This window comes from Ahaetulla prasina, chromosome 6 (genome assembly GCF_028640845.1).
Source record: "Ahaetulla prasina isolate Xishuangbanna chromosome 6, ASM2864084v1, whole genome shotgun sequence".
NCBI lineage: Eukaryota > Metazoa > Chordata > Lepidosauria > Squamata > Colubridae > Ahaetulla > Ahaetulla prasina.
The window spans coordinates 46,161,302-46,176,108 of NC_080544.1; the positions used below are offsets into that span (position 1 = coordinate 46,161,302).

A 14,807-nucleotide genomic window follows, 5' to 3' on the forward strand; every position below is an offset into this window, starting at 1 on the left:
TGATTCGTTTGAATGGCAAGCCTCCAGGAATTCCCTAGAATTTTTTGAACTTAGCTTGGTCTAGGATGCTCACTGTTTCCCAGGTGAAACTACGGTTGAGTCTGTCCATGTATTGTGAGTTTAAGGAATTTTCAGCATGTCTTCTGACTGCTAACTGATATACATGGACATTTGTCTTGCCATGTCTCTTTCTTGTAAGCAAGCATGGTCTCGCCAGTATTCAGTAAGCCTTCATGGAACACTAGCTTCATTGTGTCTTCTTCACATTCCTAGTATATAGGAAAACCTAAATACATATCATGCCAGGATTCACACTTTTCAAATACAGCAAATACTTGCTTTAAAAAAGATCTTTTGGAGACAGATGGTTGGTCTATAAATTTGATAAACAAATAAACTTGATGCCAACCATTCTTTTAAAATACAAATTAAATATAGGGAAAAAAAGAACAGAATTTAACTGGTTTTATTCAGTTTTTTGTTGCTACAAGAGGATAACAGAAAATGTTACCTAGATGCATTTGTCATGAGTTTTAAATTCCAGTAGATGGCATTGCTGGAATTTAGAAAAAAAATTTTTGGGATGGTGGGGCATAATGTCTATTTTAACAAGTTTTAAAATTAATGTCTACAATGTCACTAATTCCAGGAGATTTACATCCCTAGTATTAAACCAGATCATTCCTTTAGATGTTATCTGTTAAGTTTGGGCAATGAAGAGGCAGGAGACGATACAAGTGACAACAGCTCTTTAGTTTATTGCGATCCCAGCAAAAGCCAACAGGCAAAACCCCTCTTTAAATAGTACTTTGGCTGAGGCACCAGCCAATCAGCAACGTGTTTTTTCCTTTCTGAAATTCAAATACATTACACTCCTCCCCTCCTAGAACACGTTTTACCATATTTACATAATTTTTGCATGTTATCTCTCCACGTAGTCACGCAGGTAGACAGGGTGTTTCCTAACTCTTTCTGACCTGCGCAATTCATTCCCTGGGAGTGAGTCGAGCTGGTCGGAGGGACTGTTTGTTCCTCCCAGCTCCTCCTCTGGGCCCTCCGGCATTGGATTATTTGCAGAGTCGTCCCTGCTGTCCTCTGGAGGAACCGGTTGGCGTCGCTGGACTTCTTCAGCCTCAGCTAAGTCCTCCGACTGCCTCGGGGTTGAGCTAGTTGTTGGTTCAAATATTTGGTAGTCAGGGTCTGGCTGTTTGGTTTCTGGATCGTTTTGTATTCTTTTTCGTAATTGATCTATGTGGCACCTCCACACTCGGCCATCCCCCATGTCCACTAAGTATGACTTTGGGCCCGTCACTCCAGCAATTCTTCCCCTAAGCCACGCTGGACCCTCACTATAGTTATGTGCCCATACCGTGTCACCTGTTGTCATTGTTCTGGTTTTTCCTTTCGTGCCTTGGTACCCATCAGGGGAGTATGTTGGGTTTAACCGATCTAGGGGGGACCGGAGTCTTCTACCCATTAATAACTCCGATGGGCTGCGGCCGGTGGTCACACAGGGCGTTCTATGTTGGACTGCCAGGAAGCTATCAATTTTGGATTGCCAATCTCCTGGGCTAATTCTAGATAGCGCTTCCTTGGCACTGCGTACGAAACGTTCTGCAAGTCCGTTCGTCGCCGGGTGGAAAGGTGCCGAGAGGACATGTCGGATGCCCTCTCCTGCCAAGTACCCCTCAAACTGGGTGGCCGTGAATTGCGGACCGTTATCGCACACTAGGGTGTCGAGTAACCCGTGTGTAACAAATAGATGCCTCAAGACTGTGATTACTGCTTCCGCTGTTGTGGTTTTCATTAGTAAAATTTCTAACCACTTCGAGTAGGCATCTACCACAATTAAAAAGGTCTGCCCATGGAACGGCCCAGCAAAATCTATGTGGATCCTGGACCATGGACCCTGGGGTTTCTCCCATTCCCTGATGGGGGCTGTTGGGGGTAGTGGCCTTGATTCCTGACAAGCTTGGCATTTCCCTACCCGGTCGCTAATGTCTTTATCCATTTGTGGCCACCACACATAACTTCTCGCTAGGCTTTTCATCCTCACAATCCCTGGGTGGCCCACATGCAATAGCTCCAACACATGTCCTCTTAATTTCTCCAGAATAACCACTCTATCCCCCCATAATAGACAACCCCCTTGTACCGACAGTTCCGAACGCTTCTTTGTAAACTCTTTGAAACAATCCCCCGGTGCAGCGGGCTATCCCCTCTGCACCCAACTGATCATAGTCCTTACAATAATATCTTTGTAAGATGCCCTAGTCACTTCCGTGGATGTGACTGGGCCAGAGTCCAAAGAGTCAATTAACAAGACAGGCATCCCTGGGGTCGGGTCTTCAATAGTCTCTGGCAACGGGCATCTACTTAAAGCGTCCGCATGTCCCAAGTCCTTGCCCGGTCGGTGAAACAGTTGGTACGAATATGCTGCCAGGAAAATAGTCCAACGGGTCAGCCTGGGTGATAATGCAACCGGTGTTGGACGGTCCCCCGCCAAGGTCTGTGGTCTGTGACTATTTCAAATTGTCGCCTAAACAGGTATTCGTGGAATTTTTTAACCCCAGAGACTATAGTAAGGGCTTCCCGATCTAGTTGGCTATAGTTTCTTTCTGCTGCGGACATCGTGCGGGAAAAATATGCGATAGGGGCTTCTGAACCGTTCGGTAACCTGTGGCTGAGGACAGCCCCTACCCCATAGGGCAGGGTGTCAAACTTGTCCTTTATTAGGATTCCCAGAGTCCTCAGCCAGCAAAGCTGGCTGAGGAACTCTGGGAATTGAAGTCCACAAGTCTTAAAGAGACCAAGTTTCGACACCCCTGCCATAGGGTGATGCATCACAAACTAGTACTAGTGGCAACGTCCCATTGTACTGAATTAACAGGCTATCGCTGGACAGAAGTTTCTTAACATCTTCAAATGCCTTAGCCTCAACCCTGCCCCAAGTCCATACAGATTTTTTCGCCAGCAGTTTATGTAGCGGTTCGGCTACCATTGCCTTATTTTTTAAAAATACCGCATATTTATTTATTATTTTATTTTATTTATTAAATTTTTATACCGCCCTTCTCCCGAAGGACTCAGGGCGGTGTACAGCCAGAGTAAAAACAAAGATGTATACAATTTAAAACAACATTTAAAAAGAGCAAATTTTAAAGGCTGATTATTAAAATTTAAGTTAAAAGTTAAAAATATTAAGAAACCCAATTAAAATACATCATTAATTATGCCAGTCCCGCTTTAATGAATAAATATGTTTTGAGCTCACGACGGAAGGTCTGAAGATCAGGCACTTGACGCAGGCTGGGGGGAAGTTCGTTCCAGAGCGTCACTGCCCCCACAGAGAAGGCCCTACTCCTGGGGGCCGCCAGCCGACACTGTTTGGCGGACGGCACCCTGAGGAGACCCTCTCTGTGCGAGCGTACGGGTCGGTGGGAGGCAAAGGGTAACAGCAGGCGGTCTCGTAAGTACCCGGGTCCTAAGCCATGGAGCGCTTTAAAGATAGTTACCAAAATCTTGAAGCGCACCCGAAAGACCATAGGAAGCCAGTGCAAGCTACGGAGCAGCGATGTCACGTGGGAGCCACGAGCGGCTCCCGTTACTACTCGTGCAGCCGCATTCTGGACTAACTGCAGCCTCCGGGTGCACCTCAAGGGCAGCCCCATGTAGAGAGCATTGCAATAATCCAGCCTAGATGTAACCAGAGCGTGAGTGACCGTGCATAAGGCATCCCGGTCAAGGAAGGGACGCAACTGGCGAACCAGGCGAACCTGGTAAAAGGCCCTCCTGGCGACGGCCGCCAGGTGTTCATCAAAAGACAGCCGTCCATCCAGGAGGACGCCCAAGTTGCGAACCACCTCCTTTGGGGCCACTAACTCGCCCCCAACAACCGGGATGCCGGCATCCACAGCCACTCCGTCTTGGAGGGATTGAGCTTGAGTCTGTTTCTCCCCATCCAGACCCGTACAGCTTCCAGGCACCGGGACAGCACTTCGACCGCTTCGTTGGGGTGGTCTGGGGTGGAGAAGTACAGCTGAGTATCATCAGCGTACAGATGATAACTCACCCCGAAACCACTGATGACCTCACCCAGCGGCTTCATATAGATGTTGAACAGGGTAGGTGAAAGAATCGACCCCTGAGGCACCCCACAAGTGAGGCGCCTCGAGGACGACCTCTGCCCCCCTGTCAACACCGTCTGCGACCGGTCAGAGAGATAGGAGGAGAACCACCGATACACGGTGCCCCCCACTCCCAATCCCTCCAACCGGCGCAGCAGGATACCATGGTCGATGGCATAGAAGTTTACAAGCCCCCAAAATGCTTGTAATTCTGTTTTGTTTTTTGGGGGTGGGGCCTTTCTAATGGCTCGCACTTTGCTCTCAGTTGGGTGGATGCCTTCCTTATCTATCCTGTAACCCAAGAATTCTACAGATTCAACTCCTATCTGACATTTGTTGGGTTTAACTTTAAGCCCCGCAGACCTGAAAATGCCCAAAACCTTCCGCAATTTGACCCCTAATTCTTCCAAATTTTCTGCTGATATCAGTACATCGTCGAAATATGGAACTACTCCCGGTAGACCTTGTAGGAGCCGTTCCATTAGGTTTTGGAATAACCCGGGGGCTACACTAACTCCGAACTGAAATCGAGTGCATTTAAAAGCACCCCGGTGTGTGACAATCATCTGTGCTTCGGCCGTTTCATTGTCAACTGGTAATTGTTGGTAGGCTTGAGCCAGGTCGAACTTGGCAAAAACCTGTCCCTGTCCTAACGAGTGCAACAAATGTTGCACTATGGGAACGGGAAATGTTGCACTATGGGAACTCTTTTGCAATGCCTTGTTAAGCGTTGCCTTATAGTCAGCACAAATACGGACCGATCCGTCCGGCTTGACTGGGGTCACTATTGGTGTCTCCCATTTTGCATGGTCGACAGGGACTAGTATTCCCTGGTTTACTAGTTTGTCTAATTCCCTGTCAATCTTGGGTTTGAGAGCGAACGGAACTCTCCTAGCTTTTAATCTAATGGGAGCTACCTGGGGGTCTAAATTAAATGAGATGGGGGTCCCCACATACTTGCCCAGGCTGTCTTGGAAAACGTCCTCGAATTCCTTCAACAATTCGTCCTTCAGGTTGACTCCACAGCTGTGGATCCCGGTGATGCCCATTCCTAAGGCTCGAAACCAGTCCAGCCCCAGTAAGCTGGGCAGGCTTCCATCAACGATGGTGATCGGCAGTGTTTTCTTGAATTGTCCATATCTTACTCTGACTGTTGTGGCTCCTTTAACAGGGATCTGGTTTCCCTGGTAGTCTTGCACTCTCAGCTTTTGGGGTTGCAGCTGTCATTTTGCGACTTCTGGCAGGTCCCATGCGATCATGTCCCAGGACATAATCATGATTGATGAGCCGGTATCCACCTCCATTTTACACTGCACTCCTTCGATGTAGTCTTAGTGAATATTTTCTTTTCTAGCCGTGTCGATGCGTGGCCCACTCACACAGTGGTGTGATTCGACTTCGCGCCTTTTTTGAATTGGCCAATCCCTGGCTGCTTCGTGGAACCGGCACCCTGTTGATTGGCCGGTTTGAATTTTTGGCGGGAAGGTTGGGAGGCTCGGCAGGTCTGAGCTATATGTCCTTTCTTTTCATACCGCCGACAAATTGCATCCTTGAACCTGCAATTCTGTCGTTGGTGTTGGCCTCCACAACTTAAGCACTCGTCACGGTCGCCTCTCTCCGGCCTCCCGGTGTGGAAAACCTCTTCCTCTTCTTCCTCTTCCCAGTCTGCCTGGATCTCTTCTCTGTGGACCGGCGTTGCTTTCGCTGATGGACTTTGTGCGTTCGGCTTCTGTAAGGTTTCCGCCACTTTGGTGGATATCTCGTGCATCCTGGCCTCATCCAGGGCTATCACCAGGGTTAGGTTGCTTTTCGACAGCAGCCGCCTCTGTAGTCGGATGTCCCTGACCCCGCAAATGAGTTGTTCTAATAAAGTGTCCTCCAAGTCCCTATACTCACAGTGGTTTGCGGCTTTCCTTAATGCGGCCATGTACACGCTTATCGATTCACCCTCTCGCTGAACTCTTTGCCTTAACTCGAACCGTTGCACGAACTTCAACGGCACCGGCGCGTAGTGTGCTTGTAGTGTGGTCTGTAGCACTGGTCATGGCACTGACTGGACAGGCGTTGGTTCCGACAGCGATTCAGCGGTATCGAAGGCTTCTGGCCCACAGTGGCTCAGGAAGTAAGCGCGCTTCCGATTATCCGATAATCCTTGCAGTTCGTTACTCGAAACGAGCCATGTACAACCCCCATTTCTCCTTGGCTGGGTCAAATGGCGCTGGCGGTGCATAGCTAGACATCGCTATGTATCCGCTCTGGATGACTGGCTGGGTTTGAAACTAAGTTGCTCCTTCAGCTCTTTTCCTAGTCTCACTGCCTCCAATATCCCACCTTCGTCGCCAATGTTAAGTTTGGGCAATGAAGAGGCAGGAGACGATACAAGTGACAACAGCTCTTTAGTTTATTGTGATCCCAGCAAAAGCCAACAGGCAAAACCCCACTTTAAATAGTACTTTGCTGAGGCACCAGCCAATCAGCAACGTGCTTTTTTCCCGCCTAAATTTCCCTTCTGAAATTCAAATACATTACATTATCATAATATAAGAAAAAAAAATTTTTTCCTGGAATTACTTGAATTGGTTAGAGAATTCCAAGTTACACAAGGTAAGTGGGTCAATATCTATTATTTACCAATTCAAAACACTTTTTCAGTAAGAACATACTACATATTATCAAAGCTTCTAGGACAGGATAAATAAATCCAAACTAAATCCAAAATTGTTAGGGAAATCTTGGAAGCTTGGCATTCAGACAAATCAACCATTAATAGAATCATAAAGATATACTAAATATTTGCAGTGTCTTCTAGTCCAAGCAGGAGACCCTATACCATTTCAGATAAGTGGCTGTCCAGTCTCTTGTTAAAAACCTCCAGTAATGAAGCACCCACAACTTCTAAACTAAAGGTAAGCTGTTCCACTGATTAATTGAACATTAGAATATCATGACGTTAGAAGTAAATCTAATTTATAGATTTATTTATACATCAGCAATAAATTGTTAATTTATGCTAATTTATATGCTAATTTATACATCAGCAATGAATTGTTGATGTGTGTGCTTTTCACATGTGGTTAAGGCACCAGGCTAGAAAGTGGGACACCATGAGTTCAAGTCCCATCTTAGCCATGAAAGTTAGAATAGAATAGAATAGAATTTTTTATTGGCCAAGTGTGATTGGACACACAAGGAATTTGTCTTGGTGCATATGCTCTCAGTGTACATAAAAGAAAAGATACGTTCATCAAGGTACAACATTTACAACACAAATGATGGTCAATATATCAATATAAATCATAAGGATTGCCAGCAACAAAGTTACAGTCATACAGTCATAAGTGGAAAGAGATTGGTGACGGGAACGATGAGAAGATTAATAGTACTGCAGATTTAGTAAATAGTTTGACAGTGTTGAGGAATTATTTGTTTAGCAGAGTGATGGCCTTTGGGAAAAAACTATTCTTGTGTCTAGTTGTTCTGGTGTGCAGTGCTCTGTAGCATTGTTTTGAGGGTAGGAGTTGAAACAGTTTATGTCCTGGATGTGAGGGATCTGTAAATATTTTCACGGCCCTCTTCTTGATTCGTGCAGTATACAGGTCCTCAATGGAAGGCAGGTTGGTAGCAATTATTTTTTCTGCAGTTCTAATTATCCTCTGAAGTCTGTGTCTTTCTTGTTGGGTTGCAGAACCAAACCAGATAGTTATAGAGGTGCAAATGACAGACTCAATAATTCCTCTGTAGAACTGAATCAGCAGCTCCTTGGGCAGTTTGAGCTTACTGAGTTGGCACAGAAAGAACATTCTTTGTTGTCCTTTTTTGATGATGTTTTTGATGTTAGCTGTCCATTTTAAATCTTGCGATATGATAGAACCTAGAAATTTAAAGGTTTCTACTGTTGATACTGTGTTGTCTAGTATTGTGAGAGATGGAAGTATGGAAGGGTCTACCACCATTTCTACGGTTTTGAGTGTGTTCAGTTTCAGATTGTTTTGGTTGCACCGCAAGGCTAGTCGTTAGCTGGGTGACTTTGGGCCAGTCACTTTCTTTCAGTTTTTTTCACTTTATCTCACAGGATTGTTATTGTGGAAAAAATAAGAGAAGGAAGATGTGTTGGGTATGTTTGCTGCCTTGGGTTATTTGTAAAAATAATAAAGGAGGGCTACAAATAAATAAATAGGAATTAGCCTTCTTTGAGGGGAGAGCAAAGAAGAGATCCATGGAACTATTTGGTAATTTCTTGAGTTGTTTTGTTTAAAGTAAAGCTTTTGTTCTTCCTTCCATTTCTAGTCTTTATTCTTATTCTTACATTTTAACAAATGTAATATAGAGTTGATGTTATGTTAATTCACTTTACATTAACATTCTTTGTTAATATCAGTATAATATGAAATTTCTATCTTTTTCCTTTTTACCACTTTCTCTAATATAGTTATTATGAATAATGCAAAAATGTACACATTTTGATAATAAAACCTATGATATAGTATGTACAGTTATGAGGATAGTCATAATTAGGATATGATACCCACTAGAAATTTGGATCAGTTTTTCAACCTTCCCTGGCATCTCTTTTCAGGTTTTCTCCCAACCCACTGTGTAGCCTGATTTGCAATGTTGATTTGAACCAAGGTAAGAACTTGACTACTTCAAACAGCTCTGGAAATTCTGAAAGACTGTGAAATTGTGGTGAAATGTTCTCTTCACAAGGAAAGTAAGACTAATAACGGAAGATCTGAGAAAATATTTATTTTCCCCCACCTTTTCATATGACCATCTTTGTCTGAGGGTGTGTGCGTGTGTATAAATTTTGTTCTATGTTGTTGTAATCAGTTTAGGCAAATAACATACTTCTAACTGAATAATATAATTTTAAGTAAACTAAACAAGGGGACTGATAGCATCAAAACTTGGAAATAAAAGAAAACAGAGCTATCCCTCAGGTCGCAGTGTATCATCAAATCAGCCTACCAGGTTGTCATTCTGTTACTGACTGTTGGGTAGGTTTAATTTATCATTTAAGTTTAATTAGTAGAGCCATCTTGGCATATTTAATGAGATTTGAATTGAATGGGTGAGCTTGTATATAGTTGGCTAGACTTAGCTCTGCTATTTGATGAAGTATCAGCCCAGACTGGAGGAACTGAGAATGGTTGTGGTTTACTAGTCTTATCTGGAGACTCTTCTGCTTCATTGAGGGATCTGAGTATGCACATCTTAAGCAGCATGAAGAGTTAGTTGTTGTTGCACTATCTAACTCATTGTCTAATAGCCACTCTATGTGACCTACCCATGATGTAGAGAATCTGAGATTCTTTAAAACTCACAAGCATTCACATATGGCCTTTTTCATACTTCCATCTGAAAACCTCATGATTTCCATTACAAGCATGAGCAATTTTACTATATCATCAGTCTCAGACTCTGTCAGTAGCATATAAAGCAGAGCAACTTCATAATAAGCATTGTGTAAAGATTATGAATGGGAAGGTTTTGTTAGCTCCCTGTTCTCATTGTCAAATTATTTTCTGGTAAGGATTGGTTTGATAGCCATTTTTTTTCCCTTATATCGTTTTTCTTATAGTAGGAAGGGACCTTTCTTATAGTAGGAACCTTTACACTTGTAAGGATTGGTGAATTTCAGAATAGTCTGAAGGGTTTCCAGGTGAAAAATTTGAAAACTGTGCCAAAAAGCATTTACAAAATCTTGAAGGGAATGTTGAGCCATTACTTTCATTAAACTATATTCCATGAGCAACAATGCTTGTTTTCCACTATATTTTTAGATACAGGTTGCCTGCACAGTGTCTAAATCTATGTTGGATTATAGCAATTTGCTGTAGCTGGAGCCACTCTTAAACTTAGCCAGAAAAATGCATCACCCAAGTATTACCGTAATACGTATTTGTTCTGAAGGAGCTGTACCAATTTCCAATTTCCCGCTGAGCTGTGTTTGGTGTGACAATAGCAATCTACAAATCTGTATGTATGTTAGGATCTGAAGATCATTCCTTCTCTCCTATATATCTGATCAGACATTTAGATCTTTTTGAGAAAATTAATTTGCTAGAAATGTCATGCTGCCACCTGAGAAAAGCCATTCTTGATAACAAATCTGTGAAATTTCTTGCCCATTGTGTTCCAGTTGGCATTTAGCATAATAGATGCTGGTCTCCATTTCAAAATATATCCTTTCTTCTAAGACTTATGATCAAATTGGGCTTTTGAATCTGAAGTTCTTCTGAACTGTATCTTTTTTGTACATATAATAGCATTGTATTATTTTAAAGATGTGGATATTCTTAGATTTCCCAAAATAAGGATTCTTCTAGTTTGTAAAGAAGAAGTGAAAATATTTTTATTTTAAATTGTTTTAATTTCTTGTAAATTTTAACATATATTGTATCTTTCTCTGGGACTATTTCATGAAATAAAAGTGGGGAAAGAAATCTTCAAATAATAATAAATATAGTAATTCATAGGTTCGATTTTTCTATAGAAGTACCGTATTTTTCAGAGTATAAGACACACCGGAGTATAAGATGCACCTTAGTTTTTGGGGAGAAAAATAAGAAAAATGCTGATTGGCAGCTTTGGCCTCCCAGAATACCCCTAATCAACTGTTCCCAGAGGTGAATTTTAGCAACAGGTTCTTTGGTTGTGAGCTCTGTGCCTTGCTTTTTTTTTTTTTTTTTGCTTTTTTTTCTGTCTCTGAAACTTCTGAAACTCTGTTTCAGAAAAAAGTTTTTTCTGCCTCTGAAAGCCACCAAAAGACCTTCAGAAAAAAAGCCTCTGAAGCTCTGTCTAGGGGCTTCTTTTCTGAAGCTTCTTTTCTGATGCTTTTTTCAGCCTCTGAAACCTCTGTTTGAGAAGCTGGGCTACATTTGGAGTATAAGGCGCACTTCAAAAAATACAGTAGTTGTCCTTGTACCAAAATAATAAGATCACTCTTAGTTTGCAAAGATAGCAGTTTTATTGCAATGCATTGGAAGCAAAATACAATTTCCAATAATTTGAAATCAATTTTTCTATTCATATATACAGCATGGAATCCTAAAACTTTTCATTTATGTAGCTCATCCATCTTTAGGGTTTTTTAAAAAATTATTCTTTTTCTTGTTAGTTTAACAGTCCTCATGTTAGCCTATATTGACCCTTTTAGTCTTCAACAAATTATTCAAAAGTCTGACCAAGTTTTAATATATCATGTAACTTCTCCGACAGCAGAAGCTGCCTCATAAAGTGCCATTGGTGTGGGAGAAAGAATAATAATCCACAATTATTTTCAGAAATAGAAGTAATTTTGCTTTCAGAGCATGAAGGGATAGTACAATAATGTGATATATTTATACAATTTAGATATTAAATACAACTAGTATGTATCCTTCCTGTATGGAATACAGGTACATATTTTTTCTGTGTAGGTTGACTATTAGAATTGGTGTATTTTCTATGTCAGACTTTAATAAAATAAGAATGACAAAACATGAAGAACATTTTAAAAGTTAGCTGTTTTCTAGTGTCAAATAGTAAAATTATTTGGATACAATTAATGGTTTTAATAAGAGTATGTTATTGATGGACTCTCAAATATTTTCATAAGGCTAATAATCATCATGACGAACGCAAACCTCAAGTGGACTTTGGCATTTCTGTATAAAGTGCTTAACAAAAATTAAATAGCCTGTTTATATTATGATGTACTGACTCAGCAAATTGCATAGCCATTTAGGAAAAGACCTTGTCTATATAAAATGCTGTTTAGACTAATTTTCCTTTCCTTCATCCCCTAATATTGTCTGATGAAGAGCTCTGAAGATCTTAAAAAGTTGTTTTAATATTTCATTCGCTTTTAGTTGCTTGTATAAAAGATAGTATTCAGCTATGGATTTGAAACATTTTCTCCATGGAATAACATGGGTATGATTATTTTTTTAGGTATCTATCTAGCTTTCATCATTTTAACCAGAAAACATAGTCAAATTGAGGGGGTAGGGAATCCTTATTTTTGAACTTCATTTTCATCCTTCAGAAGTCTGAATGGTCCCACAACAACATTAACCTTCTCCTGAGATTCATCCACGCCTCTCTTTTTTCTCAGTAAACATCCCTGGTGGCATCTAGATGAAGGATCACCTGCTCTACACACTACTAATTTACATTGTATGTAAACTGAATTGTGCTTGTTAAGGAACTTAAAGGAGTTGAATTGGAAACGAACTACATTGTTTGTTGGTGAGGGCAGGCTTCTATACGTAGAGTCTCGTGGGCATCTGAAAAATAAAATAAAATATTGCTGTGTCAAGTATGCCTAGATGCTTACTTCAAAATATTTTATTACAGTGTAATGATGTATGTAATTCCTAAATTTCTGCAGTAGATTGACTCTGATGATTATGAGATGCAGTAGAGAACAATAGGGAAAACATAATATTGGATTATCGAAATGAATAAACTCAAATTTGGGGCTCGTAAAAGAGCTTTAAGATATGTACTTGGGAGGGAAAGTAATATGTTGTTAGTACAGAGGACTGTATAGTAAGAACAAGGCAATGGCTCTGTAATAATAACTATTTCTGTACAAAGTATGTGAAATTGACTATAATCAAAACAAATTTGGTCATTAGGATGCATTTTATGACCAATCGATTCAGCCCATAATATCCTTTTATTCGCCTTAGTTTTTGTATATGTGATTGAATTACTTGATATTAACACTTACTTTTATAATTTGATATTAACACTTAATATTTGATAATGTAACTGAAATATTAACATAATCTGGTATTGTATTATTTGAAAATGAGTCATTATAGTTTGCAGATGAACCTTGCAGTTCTTTCTAGACTGTCTTAAGAAATATGACATAAGCAGAAAATCTAATTCAGAATCTATGTGCCTGACACAATGGCAATTTCTTTGTGGCAACTTGGATTATGGTTCTTACATATTTAATACACACTTACCCACTTCGGATTAAGTCGTAGGTTAAGGTTCTAAAATCATTACTATCTGGAGATGCGATACACGTGTCTAAGAAGAGTACAATATTTGGATCAGCAGTATGCAGAGTAGCTTGGAGATATAAATTCTGATTGAGTGAAACGTAGTATGATGATCCCAGAACTTTATCGGTAAAGGATGATGATGAATAGAATGCCAGAGACACATTGTAATGGCCAATATGTCTTTCAGTAATGTCAACAGCATTTTCGGCAATAAACTTTGTTTCTACAATAGTGTTCTGCTTCATTTCACACAAAACATGAAATTGAAAGTTTTTCTTTCTTGTAATAATATAATCGGAGTTGAGTGTCTTGATTACATTGTAATAAATTATCGTGTCATTCTTCACCTAAAAAAGCACGGAAAAAAAAGAAAAAGTAATAAACAGAAAAAAGAAAAAATTAATCAATAGTATTGACATAAAAATACCCACTAACTACCATTTCAAAGACTACTGTTATTTCAGAATTACAATAACAAAAGTTATGTTAACAAAAACCATGTTACCCATTACAAAACATTTCAGCAGCCACAACCCTGGCTTTTCCTCAACTCGGATGATAAAATAGGGAGTCAGTCTCAACATCATTGATTTTTTTCCCCTCCTTTCCAAAATTCCCTTTTTAAAAATTTTAATTGTAAAATTAGATCCAGTTAATGTGTTCAAAGTCAAGCAGAATTTCTTAAACGCAATATCTGAAATTAACTTGAAACTTATATTTCATATTGTTGTTAAAAATAATTGTTTGTAACAATTTAAAACCCAAGCCATGGTACATTTTCTTATAATAATAGTTAAGATGAGAAACAAGACAGATAATTATTAGCTTTAACAACAACAATTAATTCTCACCGTTATCTCCGTGTTGCAGCCATAGAATGGTATAGTAAAGTAAACATAATCGCCTGAAATGTGAGATGAACATGATCTATCTAGGGAGTTCAGGTAAACTTGTGATGCATCATAGCCGATTGAATTGAGGTAGGCTATGCTAAGCTGTGCACGCATGAATCCATCAGCACATGAAAGTCCTAAATAATAACACAGAGAAACATTAAGCAAAATGCCAATACATCTAAGTATTACTATTATTTTAATTCTTGAATCTACTTGTGGACCAAATAAACTAATTAAGAAATATCGCCAGCAAATGAGACTTTCACTTTTCCTGAGAGTAGAAGCATCCAAATCAAATAATGCATAGAAAAGTGGATTTATCAGAAACAGTTATGAAATTACATCATCTTCTCAGGAATGGTTTAACTCTTTACAGCTCATCAACTAAACAATATCAGAGAAAAAAGAATAATATCTTACTTCTCTCTTTAGAAGTCGAAGCTGGTGTAGTAGGTGTCAGTTCTGTGAACACAATAAAACGATTTCATTAAACATGATGATTACTACTTCCATCCAATCTGCATACTACTAAAACTCTTGGGTCTGTTTGTAACCTTAAATTGGGTGAAATTGGAAAGTGTGTAGGGCAACAGTTATTGAACTGAGGAAACTCAAATGGGCTAACTTACAGAATGCAGAAACGGTGACTTGTGGGAATGAAATCTGGGGAACTTGTGGCCACTTCAGCACCACTGCACTTTCCAACTATACTTTCCAGAAGCCCATAGGTTGCATGGCACAGGGAAGATAGTGGGCTGTGTCCCCACCCTCTTTCCCAC

At 40.3% G+C, this 14,807-nt stretch overlaps 1 protein-coding gene across 1 annotated transcript in view; it reads right to left on the reverse strand.

The window, feature by feature from the left end:
* The window catches only part of DMBT1 (deleted in malignant brain tumors 1), a 109,033-nt gene that overhangs the window by 63,105 nt on the left and 31,121 nt on the right, over positions 1-14,807 (reverse strand). The window contains exons 18-21 of the mRNA XM_058189104.1: positions 14,449-14,490; positions 13,984-14,162; positions 13,091-13,479; positions 12,139-12,397 (exon numbers count right to left, since the gene is read on the reverse strand). Of these exons, the coding sequence (XP_058045087.1) occupies positions 12,139-12,397; positions 13,091-13,479; positions 13,984-14,162; positions 14,449-14,490 (869 nt within the window). The remainder of the gene's footprint in view (positions 1-12,138; positions 12,398-13,090; positions 13,480-13,983; positions 14,163-14,448; positions 14,491-14,807) is intronic.